Below are 22,497 nucleotides of genomic sequence, written 5' to 3'. Positions count from 1 at the left end.
AGCGACTCCCCTGCAGGTGGAGAGCTGGGGGCTCGAACTGGGATCCTTACGCAGGTCCTTGCGCTTTGTGCCACGTGCGCTTAATCTACTGTGCTACTGCCCGACTCCTTATTCTGGGTTTTGATTCCCTATCTCTTATTTCTCTTTTGACAAATGCAGTTCCCTAGGGTATTCTTGGGATAGGGAGGAGACAGCCTAAAAAGAAAGGAAACCCCAAATGAAGTTACAACAAAAAGATTCATGCACTATCCAGAGGGAGAGCAGAGAGCATAGTTCACTTGTCTTGCCAGGGGGAGAGAGGCCAGAAACATGAGCCCCAGTGGGAAGTCATTGCAGCTCATGCTGACGCTGCTATGACAGCAGCAGGAAGCCACCAAGCCCAGTGACAAGACCGAGTGCTCATTACGGGGCAGTGCAGTTTTCATAAATCCTCACTTGCTTCCATTAAAAAAAAAAATCCTCTGAATGCAATTTCCCCCAAGGTTTTATTCACAGCAATGTTACTGAAGAACCAGGTCTGGCTTAGTTAGAGTTAGGAAAGTTATGAAGCCAGGGGGAGGATGGGTGGGTTGGAGACTACACATCAACCTTAGCCTTTGTCAAGGCATCATATCATCAGCATAGACTTAGAAGAAACTGATGTACAGATATGTACAATCAAAGACTGAAAATGCTAATCATCGGGAGTTGGGCAGCGGGTTAAGCGCATGTGGCCCAAAGCTCAAAGACCAGTATAAGGATCTAAGTTCGAACCCCTGGCTCTCCACCTGCAGGGGAGTCGCTTCACAAGCGGTGAAACAGGTCTGCAGGTGTCTATCTTTCTCTCCCCCTCTCTGTCTTCCCCTTCTCTCTCCATTTCTCTCTGTCCTAACAATGACAACATCAATAACAATTACAATAATAACTACAACGACAATTAAAAAAAAGAAAAAAAAAGAAAATGCTAACCATCTATGCTTTAAATTCCACCTGAGTTTGTTCACTTAGGGCAATTTTTCAAGCAAATGTTAGTCTTATTCTTTCTTTTTTTCGAAGCATCACTATCTTAAAAATAGCACCAGCAGGGACGATGTATAACACTTCCACAAAAGTCCTGCCATATCTCTGCCATGTCAGCAGTGACTTTTGATGCAGATGCAGAGACTGAGGCACTAAGTGTCCTCCAATTTCAGTGCAAGGCAGGAGGCATGGTTGAATTGTAAACGATGGAATTCCTGCTCCAGTATTAGTCTACTCTAGATCTCAAACCCTTGTCATGATTTATGTGGTGAGACTACAAGAGTTCCACCAGATGTTCTCAAATACTCTTTTCAGTGACCAACTTTACTACTCTGAGACTGAAACATGACAAGCTATATATACATATCTTACCATACTACAGATTAGAACCCCTGGCCACAACATGGGAGTACCATGCAAAGAGAAAGAGTCATGAGTGGTAGGGCAGTGCTATGGTGTCTCCTCTCACTCTGTCTTCTAGAGAGGTGGGGAGGGAAGACTGCCAGAGGCAGCAGAATTGTGTCAAAGAGATGTCCTGTCAATGTCAGTAGAAGCTATCCAAAAGAAAGGATGGTTCTGTTCTATAGACAAGGGCTTAGAAATAGGAATCTTCTTTGCTTTTCATGATAATCTGAAAGCTATTTCTATTTGCTGTTTGTTTTTCATCATTTCCCCCTTAAAAATCATTGTATGTGGGGGCTCCAAATGGGGGATGGGGGTGGAGGGTTTCCTAATGATGTCTAGTCTGAAGGTTCTCTGAGCCAGACACTAATGAAAGATTGATGGAATTCCAAGATCTGCTGATGAAAGTTTAATCTAGGCTGTGTGCCGACTCGCCTCAGGGAAAGAAGTCTTCAGGGGGAGAGCAATAATTCTTTCCCCACGCTCTAGTATTATGTTGACTTCTAGACTTAATTTCTTCTTCATACAGTCCCATGGTAAGCAGAGACATCAGGATTTACTTGGCCATTTTGCTGACTTACACTGGAGTCTCTTTGGAAGTAGCTTCATGGCCTTCTATTAATCATGCTGGGATGCTTGCTAATCTGTCATCTTGAAATAATCTTTAAGGAGAGATATCAGAAGTGATCATCCAAGAAGAGAGTCCCTCAGAGGGAGGAGTGAAGGCATTTTCCTGCAGATCTTTCATGGCGATACTGCCAGTGACTAGAGGAAGGCGAGACTGTCTTCTGTGGGTTGCATTATGCATGTGGCTTGCTGGTTCAGTGCATAATCCAGCATTTCCCACAGCATGTTTCAGCCTCAGCCAGTAGAGTATAGGAGTTTAAAATTGTGTCAAAGGGGAGCAAAACGTTCTGACGTTGGCCCCTCAATCACTCCTGCCTTGTCCTTCCTCTGAGTCTCAAGCCAGCTGAGTAATGGACTGTTTGTGAATGCAGTGTGAGGGTGGTCGGTAGTACTTGACCAAGTGACTGTCTGTGTCAAAAAGTCTGTGTTTAAAGCATCCCAAAAACAGAAGGAAGAGTAGTTTTAGTGGACAAATAGCCAGCAACTGGGGGTTGGGCAGTAGCACACCCAGTTAAGCGCACAAGGATGGGGATAAGGATTCCAGCTTGAACCCCGCCTGCAGGGGAGTTGCTTCACAGGTGGTGAAGCAGGTCTGCAGGTGTCTATCTTTTTCTCTCCCTCTCTGTCTTCTCCTTCTCTCTCGATTTCTCTCTGTCCTATCCAATAACAACAACAGCAATAATGACAACAACAATAATAACAACAACAACAAAATGGAGAAAAAAGCCTCCAGGAGCAGTGGATTCATAGTGCAGGCACTAAGCCCCAGTAATAACCCTGGAGGTAGAAAAACAAGCCAGCAACCCACACCAATGTGTCATTAACATTCTTGAGAGTAGGAAGAAGTGTGGCTTTTACAACCCAGAACCTAGCTAGATGTTGGCCTGCTCAACATACTCAATAATTAAACAGACGTTTGATAAATTCTTAAAACTCTCATGTTATTACAGTTGAATAGGTAATCACTGCTTTTTATATCTGACTCACCACCTTGAGCCTTGTTACTCCAATCTAAGGTTTTTGGCTTCATGGTGAGTCTAATGATTGTGAACATAATGTAGTCCCTGTGGTCTATTCTTGCTCACAGAACAATTCTAACACCCAAAACTGTGGGTTTTCCACCCCCCACCAAAAACAAAACAAAACAAACAAAAACAAAACAAACCCTCTGTAGACCGTGTGTCCTATGATTTAATGTAATCATTACAGTGACTACTCAGGGCTAGCACAGAACACACAGGTTAAGAGCTCAGCCCATAAGCTCCCCGCCACACACACTTCCAATCACCATGACCTGTCTTTCTGGCCAAATAACTGTAATTGGATGTTCCCATGACCTCTCCTCAGATTCAGCACTTTGCTGGAATAGCTCACAGAACTGCTATGCTATGGTCTGTTTGTTTGTTTTATCGCTGCCAGGGTTATCCCCAAGGAATCTACCACTCCTGGCAGTCATCTTTTCTTTTCTTTTCTTTTTTTAATTTGATAGAGACAAAGAGAAATTGAGAAAGAGTGACAAAGAGGTAAAGAAAAAGAGACATTTTCTGTCCTGCATCACAGCTCATGAACCCCCTCCCTTCGTCAGATGGAGGCTGGGGGCTCGAACCTGAGTCTTTGACCTTGCTAACTTGTGTTCTTAACCTGGTGTGCCACCACCAGGCCCTTCCATGACTAGTGTAATAAAGAAAACAAATTAATAGTAAGGTGAAAAGATATGTAGAGTAAAGTCCATAAGGGCTGTGAATAGGACCCCTGAGCTTCTGTCCCTCTGGAGCTTGGGGTACTCCACCCCCCACCCCCACCCCTACCCCCAAAGCTTAGGGGTTTTATGGAAGTCTCAACACATAGACATGATTGATTAAATATTTGACCATTGATAATTATTTCCATTTCAAGCCTCTCTCACCTCCATGGAAACCTGAAGTGAGACTGAAAGCCCCAATCCATTGATCTTTCTGGTCCCCACTCTCAACTCTGAACCACATAGGATTCCTCAACCATTTCATTAGTAGCCAAACAACACTCAACACCATGGAGATTCCAAGACTTTTAAAAGTTCTTCTGTCAGAAAGAAGCAGAGACTATAACACAATAGCACAAGAAAAGATACTCCTACTACACAGAAAATTACAAGGCTTTCAAAGGCTTTGGGAAAGGATCCAGGGATAAAGGATCCACAGAGTGAGTCATCCCATGGCCCCCTATAGGCCTCAGAATTTGTATGTTGAAGCCCCAGGCCACAGTGTGACTGCATTTGGAAACAAGGCCTTTAAGGAGGTCAGTGTGGCCTAGTGAGTTCTGAAGGGTGGGTCCTAATCCAGTAAGAAGAGGAGGAGGAGGAAGAGGAGGGAGAGACACTAGAGTTGGATATAGAGAACTGCCACACTCACTCACTACTAAAGGCAGAGTCTGGAATGCTCTCTGCCCTGTGTGTGCAGGGCTGCCTCCTCCAGCCAGTGCTCCTTCAATATCTAGGTCAACACGGAGAGTGTAGGCAGGGTCTAGGGACATAGCATAATGGTTATGCAAAACGATTCTCATGCTTGAGGCTCTGAAGTCCCAGGTTCAATCCCCAGCCCCACCATAAGCCAGGGACCAGTGCTTTGGTCTCGGACTCTCTCTCTCTCTCTCTCTCTCTCTCTCTCTCTCTCTCTCTCATAAAGTAAATAAAGTATGAGAGAGAGAATGAATGTAGGCAGAACCTGGAAACCATGCCAGTTATTTGAACAGAGAAAATACTATAGAAAGGACTGTAACTAGGCAACTAGAGAGGTAAAGGGAACAGAAGAGACAACAACCTTGAGAGAGGACTGATCCGTAAGGCTGAGGGAAGGCACTGGGATTATTATATCTTAGAAGCCTGTAAGGAGAGCCCAATGGAGCCAAACCTCTGACTTTGAGAAGTCAGCCCTGCTTGACTGTGCCAGGATATCTGGACTAGAGGCACAGACCCTCTACCTCCAAATGCCAGGGACTGAGACCTTTAAAGAGGACAAGCAGGCCAGTTGTGCTGGTGAAGGGGAGCCATGAGGCTGGTTCTGCATTTCTGGAGGTGCTAGAAAAATCGCAAGGTGGCATCAGAAGTGATGGAGAGGGAGGAAGAATTTTTCCAGGAAGGCTGCTCAGAGAAAAAGGGAACAGAGGAAGGAGAGAGTTGCTCTTCTTCCTTTAGTCATGGGACTTCCCAGTTTAGGCTCTAACAGGAAGCCCACTAGCTGAGTCTTGGCCTCACACTGAGCAGAGCAGAGAAGGGGGTTGGAGCTGAGAGACATAGCTTCATGACTGGCACAGGAAGCAATGGTTAGGGGCTAGGGGCTAGGAAAGGTGAAGTGATTCATTTTCACACTGGCTTAGAAATCTAGTTGCTCTGCCTAAATTTTTTTGCAGTGATTGTAACTGAGCAACTGTCAGTCTAACTAGAGACAATATTTCTCCAAATCCCCTACAGCTGCATGTAGCCAAAGGGGTGTGGAGAATGTGTGAGCAAAATGTAAGGCATGCACGTTGAGACACTCAAGACAAGTCTTTTGGCCTGGTCAGACCAGGATGGCACTTGAGGGCTCAGCACAGTACCACATAGAAGGTACATGAGCCCACATGGCACAGGGCAAACTGCTACAGGAGAATTAATGCCTAACATTTCAGTGTACTGCGCAGTGCCTGCTCCTTCAGTTTGGTCCATACCTTGTTTGGCAGACAAAATTTAACTCTACAGAAACAGTAGTGGGACTGAGCACTGCTTACTACGAGGCACCCCTCAGCAGTGTAGGAAGAATACAAGTAGGGAAGGAGAGAAATGGTTAAAATAATCTTTTGTAAAGATGACCAGAGAAGTTTCCCATCTGAACAGGTGAAAACACCAAGAGTCTGCCCTTTGCCCCAACTAGATGGTCATCTGAGGTGAGTCTAAGTAAGATTTCCTCATGACTAAAACAAAGAGACTTGAAGAGTTTAGCTACTAAACTGCCTTTTAAATGTAAAGGTCTGTGAGTTAGTTTTGCATATTTTAGTGAATCATGAACATTCATACATGCCCCAACCCTGAACCAATTAAGCAACGCTCTCAAAAGAAAAACAAAAATACTGCCAGTAACATAGAAGAGCATGAACTGTGTGTGGAAACAGCTTTTTAAAGCAAATAAAACCAGAGTGTTGGTGGACAAAACTAGCTGGAATATTCTAGAAGAGAACATGTTGGGTGGGGGAGGAGGGAAGCTTCGAGTAGTGAAGCAGGGCTGAGAGTATCTCTCTCCTTTCCCTCTCTCCCTTTTCGACCTCAATTTCTCTGTCCTGTCAAGTAAAATAAAAACAACCCCTCCCCAACAATAACAATAGCAACAAAAATCATCACACAAAGATAAACTCATTTGGAAACTTGCCAATAGTGTATTATATGCTAAGAGGCTATTATAACTGTTTATGAACACCAGGAGAGCTGCATAAGGCATCTTCTTGGAAGAGAAGTTTTGTTACACAAATAATAAGCACGCCAGTATTATAGGGTCGACATTCAACTGCATAAACAAGTCCATTTCTTTAAAAAAAAAAAGTACTTGTGCATCACTGTTGTGATGGCTGCTATTAATTACAGAGGATTTTAATCTTCATTGGAGCAGGCCCAATGGGGTCTCCACTTATAATAGTTATTTATTAAAATTAATTCCAGTTTTTCTTAAAAACAAAAATAATAAGCTAGTATTGCCACAAATTTAAATTAATGAGTTTACTGCCTAAAGCAACATTTCCCAGAATATATTCCATGTGACTGAATTTCCATGAAGTCAAGTCTAGAAAATGCTTTCTAGGAGAGACAGAGTGTGTAGTAGTGCAGATAGAAATGCCTGAGGGTATAAAGGAAAAGAACACGGTATTCTGTGTTTAATGTTGTTTCCAACTGAGTTAGAACCTTTTTATTCCCCTCCAGGGAAGTTTATGAATAACTTATCTGAATAGTATTTGCTAATACAGTGACATGAAGGTGTGAAACTCTGACTATAGCATCTTTCCATATTCCTTTCTTGTAGGAAACAAGGGATTAGCAGACTCTAGTGCCTGTTGGACACCTGCACAGTGGCCCAGGAGCCTTTCCCAGGAAGTGGATATTGTAATACAGCCCCTGCCTAAAGTCCCCTCAGTTCAGAAATTGTGTTTCTTGTTAACCTGTAAGAGACGAGAAAGTAAGTATCTTTCCAGGGTTCAAATGAGTAAGAGAACTGTGGCTGGGAATTAGCATGTGTCCCTGAAGCTTTAGAAGGTAGCAAGATCCTTGGATAACACTGGTTCACTAAAATGATCAGAAATAAAAACTGAGTCTTGGCTGTGTGTGTGTGTGTGTGTGTGTGTGTGTGTGTGTGTGTGTGTGTGCGCGCGCGCGTGCGCACGCGTGTGTTCTGCACATGCCTTCCTTTGTGGGTTTTATCCAGGTATTCCTATTCCTCCCACATTTCAAAGATGTGCACAGTATGCTGTTATGTCTAAACCCTTCCAGTGTGTGTGTGTGTTTGTGTGTTTGTGTGTGTGTGACAGAGAGAGAGACAGAGAGAGAGAGAGAGAGAGAGAGAGGGGTATCATATGGTGAAAGGGCTTCCTGCCCAGTGGTCAGTTGCACCAAGCACCCACAGCTGCCTGACCCTGAACTGGAATAAGCAGGCTGGGAAATGAATGAATGAGTATAAATGACTTTTATATTAGAGGGTGTCTGGGGCCTTTTTTTTTTTTTTTTTTTTTGCAGCAGGGCTTTGTGCCTACATGATCTGCATGTTTCCAGTGCTTCCAACAGACCCCACACCACCCCACTTCAATTACAAATAGAAATGCAGGAGAGAGACATAGAGAGGAGAGATAACACAGTACCACTGAGGAAGCTTCCTCTCGTGCATGGTGTTTCTGGGTGGTGCTGGAAGCTTGAACTCAGGTCCTCTTGTATGCTAAAGTATGCAGCTCTACCCACTATCTCCTGGGGGTGGGTGTGTATATGCATGTATGTATGCATGCATCTATCTATCTGTTTGCCTATCTATCCCTATCTATCTATATCTATCTATCTATCTATCTATCTATCTCTTCTTTAAAAGAAGTCTGGTGCTGTGGTTTTGATCAGAAATATGCCACAGGAACTAAACTCTCATTTACATCAACAAGCCAATGATAAAACAAACTGGTCCTACTCCACCACACAGTTTTGCTTGAAGCTGCAGTTTCTAAGAACTGAGCAGTGATGTCAAGGGACGACTCATCATACCTGTTGCAGGTGCCTGGCTGCATACTGGCTTGGCTCCTGGGTCAGTGGATCAGTACTGCAGTGAGGGACACCAGCAGCCTGGCAGCCTCATAGAGGCAAGGTGGAGGAGCATTCTAGTCACTGCCCAGGCTTATGGGAGCAATGTGCCAGCTGTAGGACTGGTACCACTGATATCAGTGAGAATGATCTCCTTCCCACATCAAGTGGGTCTAAGCAGGTGCTCCTTGGTGCCTTATTTGATTAGAAATACAAGGCAAGGATCATGGAACCCCTTTCTCTACCTCCCTCTCAGAACCTCAACATTTATCTCACTGTGACCCAAAGGCACAGAACCACCAAGAAAGAAGGGGTAGGCCTCACTTTATCCAGTAATAATGAAAAACATGCTCCAAGATACACCAAAAGAGATAGCATAACTCTCCAGCACAAAACAAAAATTTCAGACTAGGCTAGGTGTTATAGCATAATGGTTATGCAAAAACATTTTCATGCATCAGTCTCCCAAGTCCCAGGTTCAACCTCCTGCACCTATAAGCCAGTGATCTGATAATAATAATAAAAAAAAAGATCTCATCTTAGACATGTAATGGCTGACACTCCACAGAACACCAACATCTATGCAACTGTGAGTTCTTAGATGTTCATTACAAGAGGCTTCTCCAAATCAACCTTGGAGACCAGTGGGTGAGTGTCACAGCTGGGATACCTCCCCAACCAAAGTAAACTTACTCCATAAAGAATCCCTTCAGAGAAATCAAAACCACTAGACTGCCTTCAGAAAATGCTTAACCAGAATTACGTTAACAATTCTTCTTCTTCTTCTTCTTCTTCTAGCGTTTGCTCTTCTTCCGTAGCCAGTCAACAGCGTCAGGTTGAAAGCTGTCAGGAGCTGCTTGTTGCTGGCTTTGAAAGTGACTGGGATCCATGTGGATTCAGTCGGCTAGGAAGGATCGTCAGTTTCCCCAATGAATGGGTACTCACGTTAACAATTCTGAAATGATGGAGCTCAGTGAAGCACTCTGAATTCCAAGGGAGATTTTGCACCCTTCATGCCTCTGGTGTACATACTTCCCTTATTCATTTTAACCACATCAAGAAAACTCCTAAGAGATTCCATTTTCTCAGTGAGGGAAGTTACTAAAGAGAATCTGAAATGGGCTCTTTTTTGCAAGCAAAATGAAACACTTTTATGTTTTATTCATGTAAAGTGAAAACCCCTTTCTTTTGCAGCATTACAAATTGAATTTGTTCTTGTAAATTGCTGTTAAGAAAAAAAGAATCAAAAGCAAAGTTTAAAAAAAAAAGGATATAAAGGTCCCTTCTTAGTGGGATTAAAAACTCAAGGGACCAATGGATGGAATAGAATCTTTCACAGGTAAACATACTTTTTTTTTTTCTTTTCTTTTTTTAAATTTACTGCTTCCAAAAGCAAGTCAGTGCAAGGGCCCCCTGCCAGCACTTGAACTTGCCGAGGTTTTACAGCTGATTCTGGATCCCAAATGTACTTCTAAATCTCACTTGTCTGCTAACATTGAGTAAGAAAATGCAGTGATTTAAAAAACATGGGTAAGCCAGCTCATGGTTCAAACACATAACCAAAGCAAGGCAATCTAATTTGTACGTATATATATGGGAGAGCTTTTCTTCTTTATAAAACAGCTAAACTGGAACGGACTCTCAGTTCTGTATCAAGTGATAAACAGTCCTGGAAGCCTCTCTGAGGCCCTTGTTGTCTCTGAAAAGAACCCATTTCATAAGTCAAAAGTTCAGTTAGCATTCACCATGCTCCCATCACTATGCCAATTGTCACACACACAGACACTCACATGTGATTCCTAATATGATGTCCATTTATAGGTGAGAGAAATGGAGGCTCGGAGCTTGAATAATACTGTCAACAGGACTTGGAAACATTTTTGGTTTTCTGAATGTTCAGCATTTGGTCTCCCATTAAAGAAGTGGGGTGAGCTTAAAAAAACTTAAATGAAATCTGCTTATGACCTAACCTGAAGAGAATATAATCCCATCTATTTCAAGAGGAGCGTACTGATCTTCACTTTGGCTTCTGCCTTGAAAACAGATTTGGCTTCACAGGCGGTGAAGCAGGTCTGTAGGTGTCTATCTTTCTCTCCCTCTCTCTGCCTTCCCATCCTCTTTCGATTTCTCTCTGTCCTATCCAACAACAATGACAGCAATAACAACAATAATAACCACAACAGCGATAAAACAACAAGGGCAACAAAAGGGGAAAAAATAGCCTCCAGGAGCAGTGGATTCGTGGTGCAGGCACTGAGCCCCAGCAATAACCCTGGAGGTAATAATAATAATAGAAAACAGACTTGGAGGACAGAAACCAGGAAAGAATCACAAGCATCTTACGCCCTTCCACCAAAGCTAAACATCTGTAATGATGACCAAACAGCATTAGATATTTTCCTTGTAAAATTAAACCACATAAACACATCAACCCCAGTGCTGGTGCAGTGGAGCTATGAGTGGCAGGTATGGACACCTATCTAGTCACTCGATTCCACCTCAGAGCACCTGGTCCAGCTGTCTCTGCTCATCACTCTGTTACAAAAACTCCAAGACATAATCGTGCTTCCAGGAGGGTCCAGCCAATGCGCAGTCAGCTAACACTCAGCTCTTTTTATGATACTGCTTTTGCATGTCTGGCTCTGGCAAAAATGCTTATTCTCTGACTAGTGAATGCTTCACTACTTTCCTTTCAGGCTTAGAGATGGAACGGAATCACAAGGCTATTAAATCTGCTAATGCCCATCCCTGGTAGAGAAAGGCTGGGATAACTCATGGCACAGCCCTCCGCCCCTCCCTCCAGAGGAATGCCTGGCCCAGTAAGCTAGACTGCCCAGAAATGGAGCCACAAGCCCAGAAGAGTCATGCCTGGGATTTCACTCTCTTTTGCAAAATGCTCTCGCTCATTTTCAGCAAAGTGCTAACTGATCATCCCTAAATGATAGAAGATCCTCAGGCACCTGGAGGGTTGCCAAGATTAACTAAGATTTAAGAACCGAACATAATTAAGGTAGCCCAACTCCATACCAGCATATGACGGCTGTGATAACTGCCAATGTGGAAGTCTCAATATGTATTTGAAAATCAGAACTTATTTCCATCCCCAAAGACAGAAAATTCACAACACATCTAAGAAAGTAGCATTTACTAGAAGTAACACATTTGCAGTAGAACTTCGGGAAAAGAGACACCAAATGCACTTTGGATGTGACTAAGGGTTTCATATGCTCAGGGAGTTCTTGACCCTGAAACCCAGCTCTTGACCATCACGATTTAATTTTCTAAAGCTCAGCATTAAAAGGTGTACATTTCTTTTAAGCAAGCCCTTAAGAAAGGAGCAGTAGGAGGGCACTGGAAATGGTGGAGACTCAGGTGAACGAAACAGAGGATTAAAACAGACTGCAGAGGAGACAAGAAAAGGTAAGGGTTCAGATGATCTGGGACCTGAATGGATGAGGAGGAGAAAAGCAGAAACAGAGAGGCAGGGTCCAGAGTTAACAAGTTTGAGGGTTTGCCAGGCAGGGGAATAGATAGATCTGTTTGGATGTTTTTCCCACTTCTATAGCGTGTTCACTATCAACACTGACCAGGATGAAGGAGAGTCCCAGCAGCTTCACACTTGGGCCACTCACCGGCCGTTGTCGCGCCCTACGCCCCACACGCGGATGCTCACGATGGGCTGCGAGTGGAGCGCGGTGCGGTCCATGGGGTCCACCAGGCTGAGTGTGTCGTTCTCCAGGATCAGGTACATGTCCTTCCCCTGGAATTCAAGGAGAAAACGAGTGACCTTCCTCATGTAGCTCTACCTCTTCACAATACTTGTGACTCTTGAGAGATGTATACATGTCACTTCCAGAACAAAAGAAGCTATCCTTGGGGTCTAGGATTTTGTGTTCCTGAAAGGAAACATCCTCTTCTGACTGAAATACTTACAAATCTTTCCTAGTCTGCTCACACCCTCATATGTTCAGTTTCTCTCTGCATGTCTGAGTCCTCTCTCTCCTTCTCTCTCACTCTTTCTTTTTTTATATATTGCTAGGACAGAGAGAAATTGAGAGGAGAGGGGGAAATAGAGAGACACCTTCATCACTGCCTTAACACTAGTGAAGTCTCCCCCTTACAGATGGGGACTGGGAGCTTGAACCCAGATCTTTGAGCATGGTATTGTATGAGCTCATCTCAGTGCACTACCACTTGCCCCCCAGTACCAGTTCCCTTAAGGCTCCTTCTCTAGAAGTTGACAGATGATCCTTTTAGAAAACCCTTCTTAATTTATAATCTGAAAGTTAACTTTTTATTTATTTATTTATTTATTTATTTATTTATTTATTTATTTATTTATTTTGCCTCCAGGCTCAGTGCTGGCACTACTAATCCACTGCTTCTGGCGGTCATTTCTTCCTTTTTATTGGATAGGACAGAGAGAAATGGAGAGAAAAGGAGAAGATAGAGAGGGGGAGAGAAAGATAGACACCTGCAGACTTGCTTCACCACTTGTGAAGCGACCCCCCAGCAGGGTTTTTGAGTCTTTTGTGCACTCTCGTGTGGGCACTCAACTGGGTGTGCCGCCACCTGTCCCACCCAAGTCAGTCAGGCCTTGAGAAACATTCTCTGCCAGGCCTCTGTCCTCACCGGGCCCTGGCCATGCTAAGAGGAAAAGGTCCCCCAATGAATGCTTGTTGGATGGCAACTCAGTCTGCAGGTATCACCCCACATGTCACCTACCTCTCCCCAAATGCCGACTGTATCCCGGATGTCATTTTTGCAGTAAGAAAGCTGCCGGATGCAGTTGTTGACAGCAACACTGCTCTTCCCAGGGGCGAGGTCCTCCTCCGCCATCTCCACCCAGCCCAGCGAGCGCACGGCAAAGCACTAGAAGACAATGGTCAGAGCATGTGAGATGCAGTGTGCGCCCAGCCCAGTTCAACCAGCCCACCCCAACTCCCCACATGCTGGCCCAGTGGTCCTTGATTGCTGCACAAGGCTTAATCATCTAACTTAGCCAACTAATCCTCTATCGCTGGGCAATCAAACTGTGACTCACTTTTTGTTATTAAGAATGTAATAATAAACATCTCCTCACTTTCCTCTGTGTGTTCAGATCCCCCTCCCTTCCCCTACCAAGAAGAACAATTGTGCAAGTGGGTTTCATGTTTCTAAGCATTCAAAGGCATTTTAATAGGAAGAAGTGAAATCCCCGAGGAGCTGTCAAACATCTAAAGACAGAGAGAGAATGAGTTAAATACATGTTAGGCACCTGGTACTAGTAACAGGGAAGCAAAATATGCTCTCAGGCTCTCAGAACTGGAGGGGGATGAGGGCGGTGTGCACTCAGGCTAACAAGGAGTTCGTGGGGCACCAGCATTTGTTACTGGCTCCAAGTGCTCAAAAGCAAGCAAAATTTCTGGCCTTCTAAAAATGCAAATTTCAGCATTCAGGGTTCCCCTCCATTCATTTAACCAATAACATCTTTATTTTCTATTTTATTTTATCACATTTTTTGAGGTCACATTTCTTTGTCATCCTTTTTGAAACTGTGGTTCAGTTTCTTAAAACATCTTTATTACATGATTATCGCAACAGGTAAAAACACCCAAAGATTCATAAAGAAGGCAAGTCATGGGGCATAGGAGGGTGATTTGGCCACAATGCCTAACTTGTTCATGGCCAAGGATGCCTAACGGCTAGAACTGGAACCCCTTTATCCTTCTTTGTGGCCCGGGGCCCCTCCCAAGAGGCACAGCAATTTAAAAGATCATCCTCTCACGATAGGAGAGCAACCTTTCTGTGGGAGGCAAAGGGATGAAAACTCTTCATCTGGAGAACACATATTATCCTAACACACTTTCTAAAGAAGACTATGGGGTGGGGGGAGGCAGAACCAGAGCATTACTCTGGCAGCATGCGATGGCAGGGTTTGAACTTGGGACCTCACGCTTGAGAGTTTAATGCTGTATCTACTGCACCACTTCCTTGGCCACTATACCAGCCCAAGTTACTAGCAGAAACAAACAAACATCCAACAAAAAGATACTTACACATCAACAAACGGAGTATTAACTAACAAAGAAAATAAAGCATTGCTCAAATGCCAAAGGTATTAAAAATAATTCAATCTTCATTTCAGCCCTCTGAAGTTAAGACTAGGTTTCTGTACTAATGTGGTCGATGAGGGAAGGGGGAACAAATTAAGTAGCAAAAACCCAAAAAACAAAACAAACAAACAAACAAACAAAAACCAGAACTCAAACCAGGCAGTCTGACTTCCATGCCTGGCTCCCACTGTTAACTCTTCCTATATGCCTGAGATTTTGTAGGAAGAACAGCATCTAAAGAGACTAAGCTCACAAAGGAGGCTCAAGAACACAGTCAATGACATTAAACAGTGCTGAGTAGAGTGCAAGAGAGAACCCGACTGTAAGTCTTAGCTGACTGACTGACTTTCTTATTGGTAATGTGATTAGGAACAAGTAATTACAGTCTCATTTTTTTTCATTTTTTTAAAAAGAAATGATAGGAACTGGGAGGTGGCCCTGCAGAGGGCACAGATATTATAATGCGCAAGGATCTGGGTTCAAGCCCCTACTCTCCACCTTCTGGAAGGATGCTTCACTAGAGGTGAAGCAGTGCTGCAGGTCTCTCTCTCTCTCTCTCTCCCTGTCTCTTTCTGTCTCTATCATTAAAAAGAAAGCAAAAGGGACAAAAATGGCTGTTGAGATTGATGGAGTTGTCATGCAGGCACCAAGCCTCAGTGATAACTCTAGTAGCAATTAAAAAAATTAAAAAGAAAAGTCATATATGACAATAAAAGCTACCTCCACAGGGGTTCTCATAAGGAGAAAAGATATTACTGGTAAAGAGCCAACCACACAGAAAGCAGCTAACAAATGAATATAGTGCCACTATAAACCAATCTTATTACTGGAGCTCAAGACATGCAAGATAAACTCACCACTCCCACCAGCCATTTTTCTTTTTTCTTTTTTTTTTTTTTTAAACTTTTTTTTTAAATTTTTTATTTTATTTTATTTTATTTTATTTTATTTTTTATTTTATTTATTCCCTTTTGTGGCCCTTGTTGTTTTATTGTTGTAGTTATTATTATTGTTGCTGTCATCGTTGTTGGATAGGACAGAGAGAAATGGAGAGAGGAGGGGAAGGCAGAGAGGAGGAGAGAAAGACAGACACCTGCAGACCTGCTTCACCGCCTGTGAAGCGACTCCCCTGCAGGTGGGGAGCTGGGGCTCGAACCGGGATCCTTATGCCGGTCCTTGTGCTTTGCGCCACCTGCGCTTAACCCGCTGCGCTACAGCCCGACTCCCCCATTTTTCCTTGTTTCAATTTTCTCTCTTCTTTCCCTTTCTTTCATTTGATAGGACAGAGAAATTGAGAAGGGAGAGGTGGGGAGGGAGAAAGAAGGAGAGAGAAAGACAGACACCTGTAGCCCTGCTTCACCACTGATGAAAATTCCCTCTGTAGGTGGGGACCAGGGGCTTGAATCTGCATTCTCAAACATGGCAACTTATGAGCTCAACTGGGTGTGTCACCACTGAGTCCAGCTATTTTAATAGCAAAACAAACAAACAAACAACCCCCCCCCAAAGCAAGAGCTCTATGTGCTAGAAGCAACGAACACCATTCCCAACTTTCTCTAATTGCTTACTACCAAATCCTACACCCTATGAATATTCAAAAGTTTGCATCAGTAAGGAAGGTTAACAAATTAGGCCCTTCCCCCCTCCCTTTCTTTCTTTCTTTCTTTCTAACAAATTAGGCCCTTTCCCCCTCTCTCTTTCTTTCCTTCCTTCCTTCCTTCCTTCCTTCCTAACAAATTAGACCCTTTTCCCCCCTTTCTCTTTCTTTCTCTCCTTTCTCTCTCTCCTTTCTTTCTCTTCTTTCTTTCTTCCTTTCTTTCACTCTCTCCCTCTCTTTCTTTCTTCAATTGTCCCTGGCATTCAAGAATACATAGATTTCACAATCCAGCCCACTGAAAACCCAGGGCATCTTCATGGACTAAGGAATGGGAATCATTCAACCCCACCACACTTGACTGCATTAAGTATATTGTAAGAGCTCTAACTATGCGTTTAAGTCATTTTCCTTAAGCAGTCCTGCTGCTATTGTCAGCTTTTAGTCTGAACAGCTTCACCACACTTCATGCAGCCAGAGGAAAAGGGCTTATGGGGAATGATCTAGGGAAGCAAGGCTCCCTCCGATTGAGCCAACTGGTGTTTGATACTGCCCTCGTGTGGCCGGGGGAGTTATAACCACAACCTTTAGATCAGGAAAATAACATTAAAGGTTATCAGTGGTAGGTAGGGGGGAATGACAAACATTTGTTTCAGAGTATGGGGAAAACTCGAAATATTTAATGAATGTGGCTTTTAAAATACATCTTACAATCACTTGCACTTTGATCTATGGTAATTCTTTAATAGTTCTTAACCAAAAAGATAGAAATGAACAAAGGTCCAGGGTACAAACTATGTAGCAATGTAGCTAGAATCAAGCCATAACCTTTCTGTTTCCTGTCATTTATAGCTGGTGACTCTGGAAAAGCCACTGTAGGTCTCTATGTCTCAGTTTTTTTTCTCTTTAAAGGGGGGATACTAACAGTATATATAGTTTAGTTTTAATTGTTTTTAAAATTATTTATATAGGATAGAAAGAGAAAGAAGGAGATAGGGAGAGAAACAGAGAGACATCTGCAACACTGCTTCACCACTCCTGAAGCTTGACCCTCTGCGGGTGGGGGCTGGGGGCTGGAACCTGAGTTCCTGTGCATTGAAATGTGTGTGTACCACCATCTGGCTCCTATAACCACACTTTAAAATACAACAGGACTAAATAAGAATGTAACACAGTATAGTGCCTGGCATGTAGTAAGAGCTTGGTACATGTCTATTTAGATTAATGGTCATTTTAAACTTTTCTACATGTGAGTTTCAAAGATTTTCCTAGTTTAACAGATTCCAGTCAAAGGTAACACAAGAGACTACAGGTCATGGTACACAAGAGCTCCCCTTCCCCCCCCACATACACAATCAGCATGGACAGCAGGGAATCACCCCAAGAGACAGACAAACCCCAGGAATGGCAGAGCTCTGTGAGGGCCCTGGACTTCCTCAGGAAGGAAGGCTTGACTCCAGCCTGTCTCACCAGATGGGGAGAGAACCGGCTTGGCCAACACCGACATTACAGCTACTCCACAGAGACCTTTGATCCGTGCTCGGCAGGCCAGGCAGGGAGCCATGTGCTCCTGCTCCAAGCGGCTATGAAGAAAAGGTCTTTGAAATCATCACACAGCCCACACAGGAACTGTGAGAGTGTCCTTTTCTGTTATTCATACTGGAGGCCAGAATAACTTAGCCACTTAGGGACATTTCCTTGCCTTTGATGCTCCTGGTGTTCTGGATGTTTTTCTGAGTTAAGATCAACACTCTACCTTTGATTTGCCACTTACTGTAAGTAGCAGAAACAGCACGCGGACCCACCTTTTGCCTGGAAGCTAGGCCTTCTACCATCCAGACTGCTATGAAATAGCACCTCCAAATAAGCAAAAGGGCGGGAACCTCAAAGGACTTTCTGGATGTAGAGGCATTTCAACACTCCAGATGGCTTGCTAGGCAGCTGGGAAGTGGCTCAAAGGGAAGAGCCCAGGACTTGCCTACATGGGATCCCAGGTTTGATTCTTGGCACCATGGACAGCCATAAAGTAGATAAATTAAATTTCCATCTTCCTTGGATGTTGTCTCACTAATAGTCTTTTAGTTTTGATTTCTTTAAACTTATTTTCCAAGATTTAGTTTATTTACTAATGAGACAGGAGGAGAAAGAGAACCAAAGCATCACTCCAGTGCACATGCAGGTGGGGACTGAACTCAAGACCTCAAGCTTGAGAAGCCAGTGCTTCTCTTGCTCTTCTCACACAGCACCATCTCTTGGACTACAATAAATGCTTATTGTTTTAAATATATACCTTTTAAATTTTTTTGCCTCCAGGATTCTCACTGGGGCTCAGTACCTGGACTATGAATTCACTGTTCCTGGAGGCTATCCCCCCCTTTTGTTGCTCTTGTTGTTTATCATTGTTGCTACTATTGTTATTATTGCTGTCGTTGTAGTTGGATAGGACAGAGAGAAATCATCAAGAGAGGAGGGGAAGACAGAGGGGGAGAGAAAGATAGACACCTACAGACCTGCTTCACTGCTTGTGAAGGGACTACCCCCCCCACAGGTGGGGAGCCAGGGGCTCGAACCGGGATCCTTACGCTGGTCCTTGCGCTTTGCATCACGTGCGCTTAACCTGCTACACTACTGCCTGACCCCCCAACAGACGCCTTGTTTTAAGAAGAGGAAGTTATCTAGAGAGAAAGATACTGAGAGACTAGAGCACTGCTCAGCTCTGGTTTATGGTGGTGTGAAGGACTGAACCTGGGACTCTGGAGCCTTAGGCATGCAAGTCTTTTTGTATAACCATTATGCTGTGCCCCCACCCCCCCAACAGCCTTCAGTAAATCACTGGGTATGGTCATTAGATGTAGGATCCCTGTCATCATGGGCATAGTTTGAACTGATACTCAGGCTTGTTTGAGAAATTACTTTTCTCTGAGCCACTGAATCCAGCATGTGAGCAGGCTCTGCTGGGAGAGGCACCAGGGACTGTGGAGGAGAGTCTGACTCACTTTTCCAGCCGGCTGAGCAAGGAATGAGCCCGGTTAATTATTCAACAATGTGGAGTTGACCTCAACGGCCAGGGAGGACCCCAACAGCATGTCTGCATTGACCTCCCTGAGCATTTTAGCCCTTCCTGCCACTGCCCCCCAACATTGCATAATGTGGTGACTATTCATGCAGAAAACAAGACACAAGATGCCTGGCCCTTGGGGGTCGTGGGCCCATCAGTACCTTTTAGTTAACTTTCCTTCCTTCCAGTTTTGAGGAACAGGATGAGCCAATAGTTAAAGCACACCCCGTCCTGAGGCCCCATGGAGCCATCTAGAAAGGAGACAGCTGTGACGGCTGCTTGGTGTGCCTGGCAAAAGGACAGATGTGTAACAGGAACACTGTCTACGATGCCCACCTTCTGCCCTGCCTGCTCACCCCACTGCCACATGGGTGGGCCCCAGTCCAGGTCACCTCTGTCCCTGGCAAGTGTTCCAGAAATTTCCAAGATCAGGGGGCAAAGAAAACCACTGCAGTCCCCGCAGTTGGAGTGTGCTGCGGGCGCGCACAGTTACAGGGCAGGGTGCCCCAGCCAAGAGACTGAACGCAGGAAGGAGATAAAAGCAATGTGGCTAAGAATCAGAGCTTTCAGTCCAGCCTCTCCTACCACACAGAGACTGAAAGCTTCAGTGATGCCATTTTATTTAGCTTTTTGGGGGGATGGCTCAGTCTGTTAAGAGGATCAACTTTCATGCTTGAGGCACCAGAGGTCACAGGTTCAACTCCTAGTATCCCATTATGCTGGGTCTAAGCAGTGTGCCTCTCCCTTCTCCTCCCTCCTCTCATACTCTCTCAAAACAACTAAGTAAATAAATTTAATTCATTACTTCATTGCCTCTGGCAGACTCTCTCCAACCCCCTGAGAGTGAGAGACAGAGAGAGCAGACACCACAGCATTGCCCCCCCCCCACCTCCGCTCATGTCCCTTCCCTTGTGCATGGTGGCCAGGGGCTCTCACCTGGATCCCTGTGCATGGTAAAGTGTGCACTCTGCCAAATGAGTCATCTCTTGGCTCCCTATATTCCTCAGAATTTGTATGCTGAAGCCTTGACCCACAGTGTGACGGCAACAGGAGTCAGAGCCTGTAGGGAGGCCAGTATGACCTAGTGAGGTCCTAAAGGTGGGTCCTAACCCAATAAGACTGATGTCCTATGAGGAAGAGGCACTGAGTGGAGTCATAGAGAGAAAGCCAAATGGTGTCTGCAGCTGAGAAAAGAGGCCTCAGGAGAAACCAGACCCGCCAACACCTTGCTTATGGACTTTTAGCCTTCAAAATTGGGACAAAATAAATTTCAGTAGCCTCAACTACATAGTTGCCTTTTGTTACAGCATCTGGAATAGACTGCATCAGACAACCAGTCAGAACATGGTGAAGTTGGTGTTCAAATCCAAGTTTTGACATATTCCTGTCACTGTGCCACACTACCTCTAAAAAGCACTGAGCACAATGGTTTTCAGAGAGAGGGAGAGAGGACAGTGTGTGTGTGTGTGTGTGTGTGTGTGTGTGAGAGAGAGAGAGAGAGAGAGATCAGAGAAACAGAGAGACAGGCAGAAAGAGAGAGAGAGATGCAAGCACCTCACACTTAACGTTCACCCCCACCACCACCAGATATGTGACATCTACACAGCTGGAGCCCCCCACCCCACCCCCCACACACACACCACAGTCTTATGTGGGCCAGTATGATACCAGATGTAAGGGAGACCTGGCTCTTTTTATAAAGGGAAGATAATTCAAGGCCAAACACACACTGAGAGAAATAAGTACTTCCTGAATGAGGAATAAGTAGGTCTCTGGCAGTTCCTAAGAGCCTCAGCCCAAGGAGTTTTCACCATGGAAGCTAATAGCCCTGAGGTGACCTGGGCAGCACTGCATACATTGTCCACCAGAGGGTGTCATCAGCTTTCCTTCCCACTCCCGCCTCCAACTCCTATACCCAAGTTCCATACAGGAGGCTACATGGTGGTAAAGGAAACGGAAGGCAACCAGCAGTCTGCTGCCTGTGCTCCCTCAGCGCTGCTCTTCACACTGGGTTTTGGGGACATACTCTGGGAGGAGTGAGGGGCAGCCCAAACTGGGGGCTGAGGCTTCTGGGCCACCTCAGCTGTAGCAAATCTGCTTTTTTTTTTTCTTTCCCTCAACAATAAGTTTATTCCTTTTTAACATCAAGATTTTTTTTTTAAGATTATTTATTTAAGGGGCAGTGTGGTAGCACACCTGGTTGAGCACACATGTTACAGTGTCAAGAACCTGGGTTCAAGCCCCCCACCCCCACCTGCAGGGAGGAAGCTTCACAAATGGTGAAGCAGTGCTGCAGATGTCTCTCCCTCTCTATCTCCCCTCCTACTTAATTTCTCTTTGTTCCTATCCAATCAATCAATCAATCAATCAATCAATAAAGTATTTAAAAAAGATTATTTATGTGTGCCAGGTGGTAGCACAGCAGGTTAAGCGCACATGGCACCAAGCGCAAGGACCGGCAGAAGGATCCCGGTTCAGCCCCTGGGTCCCCACCTGCAGGGGGGTTGCTTCACAGGTGGTGAAGCAGGTGTGTAAGTGTCTGTCTTTCTCTCCCCCTCTCTGTCTTACCCTCCTCTCTCCATTTTTCTCTGTCCTATTCAACAATAACAACAGCAATAGCAACAACAATAATAGCGACAATAATAAACAAGGGCAACAAAAGAGAAAAAATAGCCTCCAGTAGCAGTGGATAACATAGGCATCCAGCCTCACCAATGACCCTGGAGGCAAAATAAATAAATAAAAGATTAAAAAGATTATTTATTTAACGAGAGGACAAGGCACCACTTTTGTGTATGGGGTCCCAGGGATTGAACTCCAGTCTCACATATGCAAGTCTTCTGCTCCAGCTGCTAAACTGCCTCCCCAGTGTGAGAAATAGCCCAGTTGGTTGTAGCCTTTTCATTGGTGTCTATCAATGCAGTCTGACTACAGACCCCTGACTTTTACATGTCTACGTGACTACAACCATGCCTTGTTTTTCTTCAAAATTAGGACTTTCCAGCCCCTTCCTAAATCTCCCATTCCCATTATAGCCACATTGTAAACTCAGACTTCCTGGCCAGAAGTCCCTTCCTCAATCTGTCTTTCCCAATATAGTCACATTGTCCTGGCCAGAATCTCCTTCCTTGCACTTCCTTTCCCACTATAGTCCCTCCTAATATCCACCCCTATCCCCTTTCCTGAACATGGTTAGATTGTGAGCCAATTCCCTCTCACCAAAGGGGAAGAGGACAGGTTGTTCCCATGTCCAGTCATGTATAAAAAGGCTCTGAAGATTGCCTTTGGTGCGCTTGCTGCTTTATACCCTTGCACCCATATATATATATGTAAAGCCTTTGCTTTGATGATGACTCTAAGTTCTCAGTCCTTGTTTTAAGGCATAGAGATAGTGCGTTTTGCACTATTTCCTACACCAGCTACATAAAAGAATCTCTGCAAGTTC

General features: G+C 44.5%; 1 protein-coding gene across 12 annotated transcripts in view; it reads right to left on the bottom strand.

Moving 5' to 3' along the window:
* APBB2 (amyloid beta precursor protein binding family B member 2) overlaps positions 1-22,497 on the bottom strand; it is a 420,468-nt gene that overhangs the window by 66,118 nt on the left and 331,853 nt on the right. For all 12 annotated transcript variants that reach the window (XM_060188179.1, XM_060188181.1, XM_060188171.1 and 9 more), the window contains 2 exons: positions 13,031-13,177; positions 11,938-12,065 (listed from right to left, as the gene is read on the bottom strand). In XM_060188179.1, coding sequence (XP_060044162.1) covers positions 11,938-12,065; positions 13,031-13,177 — 275 coding nt within the window. The remainder of the gene's footprint in view (positions 1-11,937; positions 12,066-13,030; positions 13,178-22,497) is intronic.

Source organism: Erinaceus europaeus, chromosome 3 (genome assembly GCF_950295315.1).
Source record: "Erinaceus europaeus chromosome 3, mEriEur2.1, whole genome shotgun sequence".
NCBI classification, from domain to species: Eukaryota; Metazoa; Chordata; class Mammalia; order Eulipotyphla; family Erinaceidae; genus Erinaceus; species Erinaceus europaeus.
Note: the sequence above shows the minus strand (reverse complement) of the source record. Positions and strands in the feature narration are given on the sequence as shown.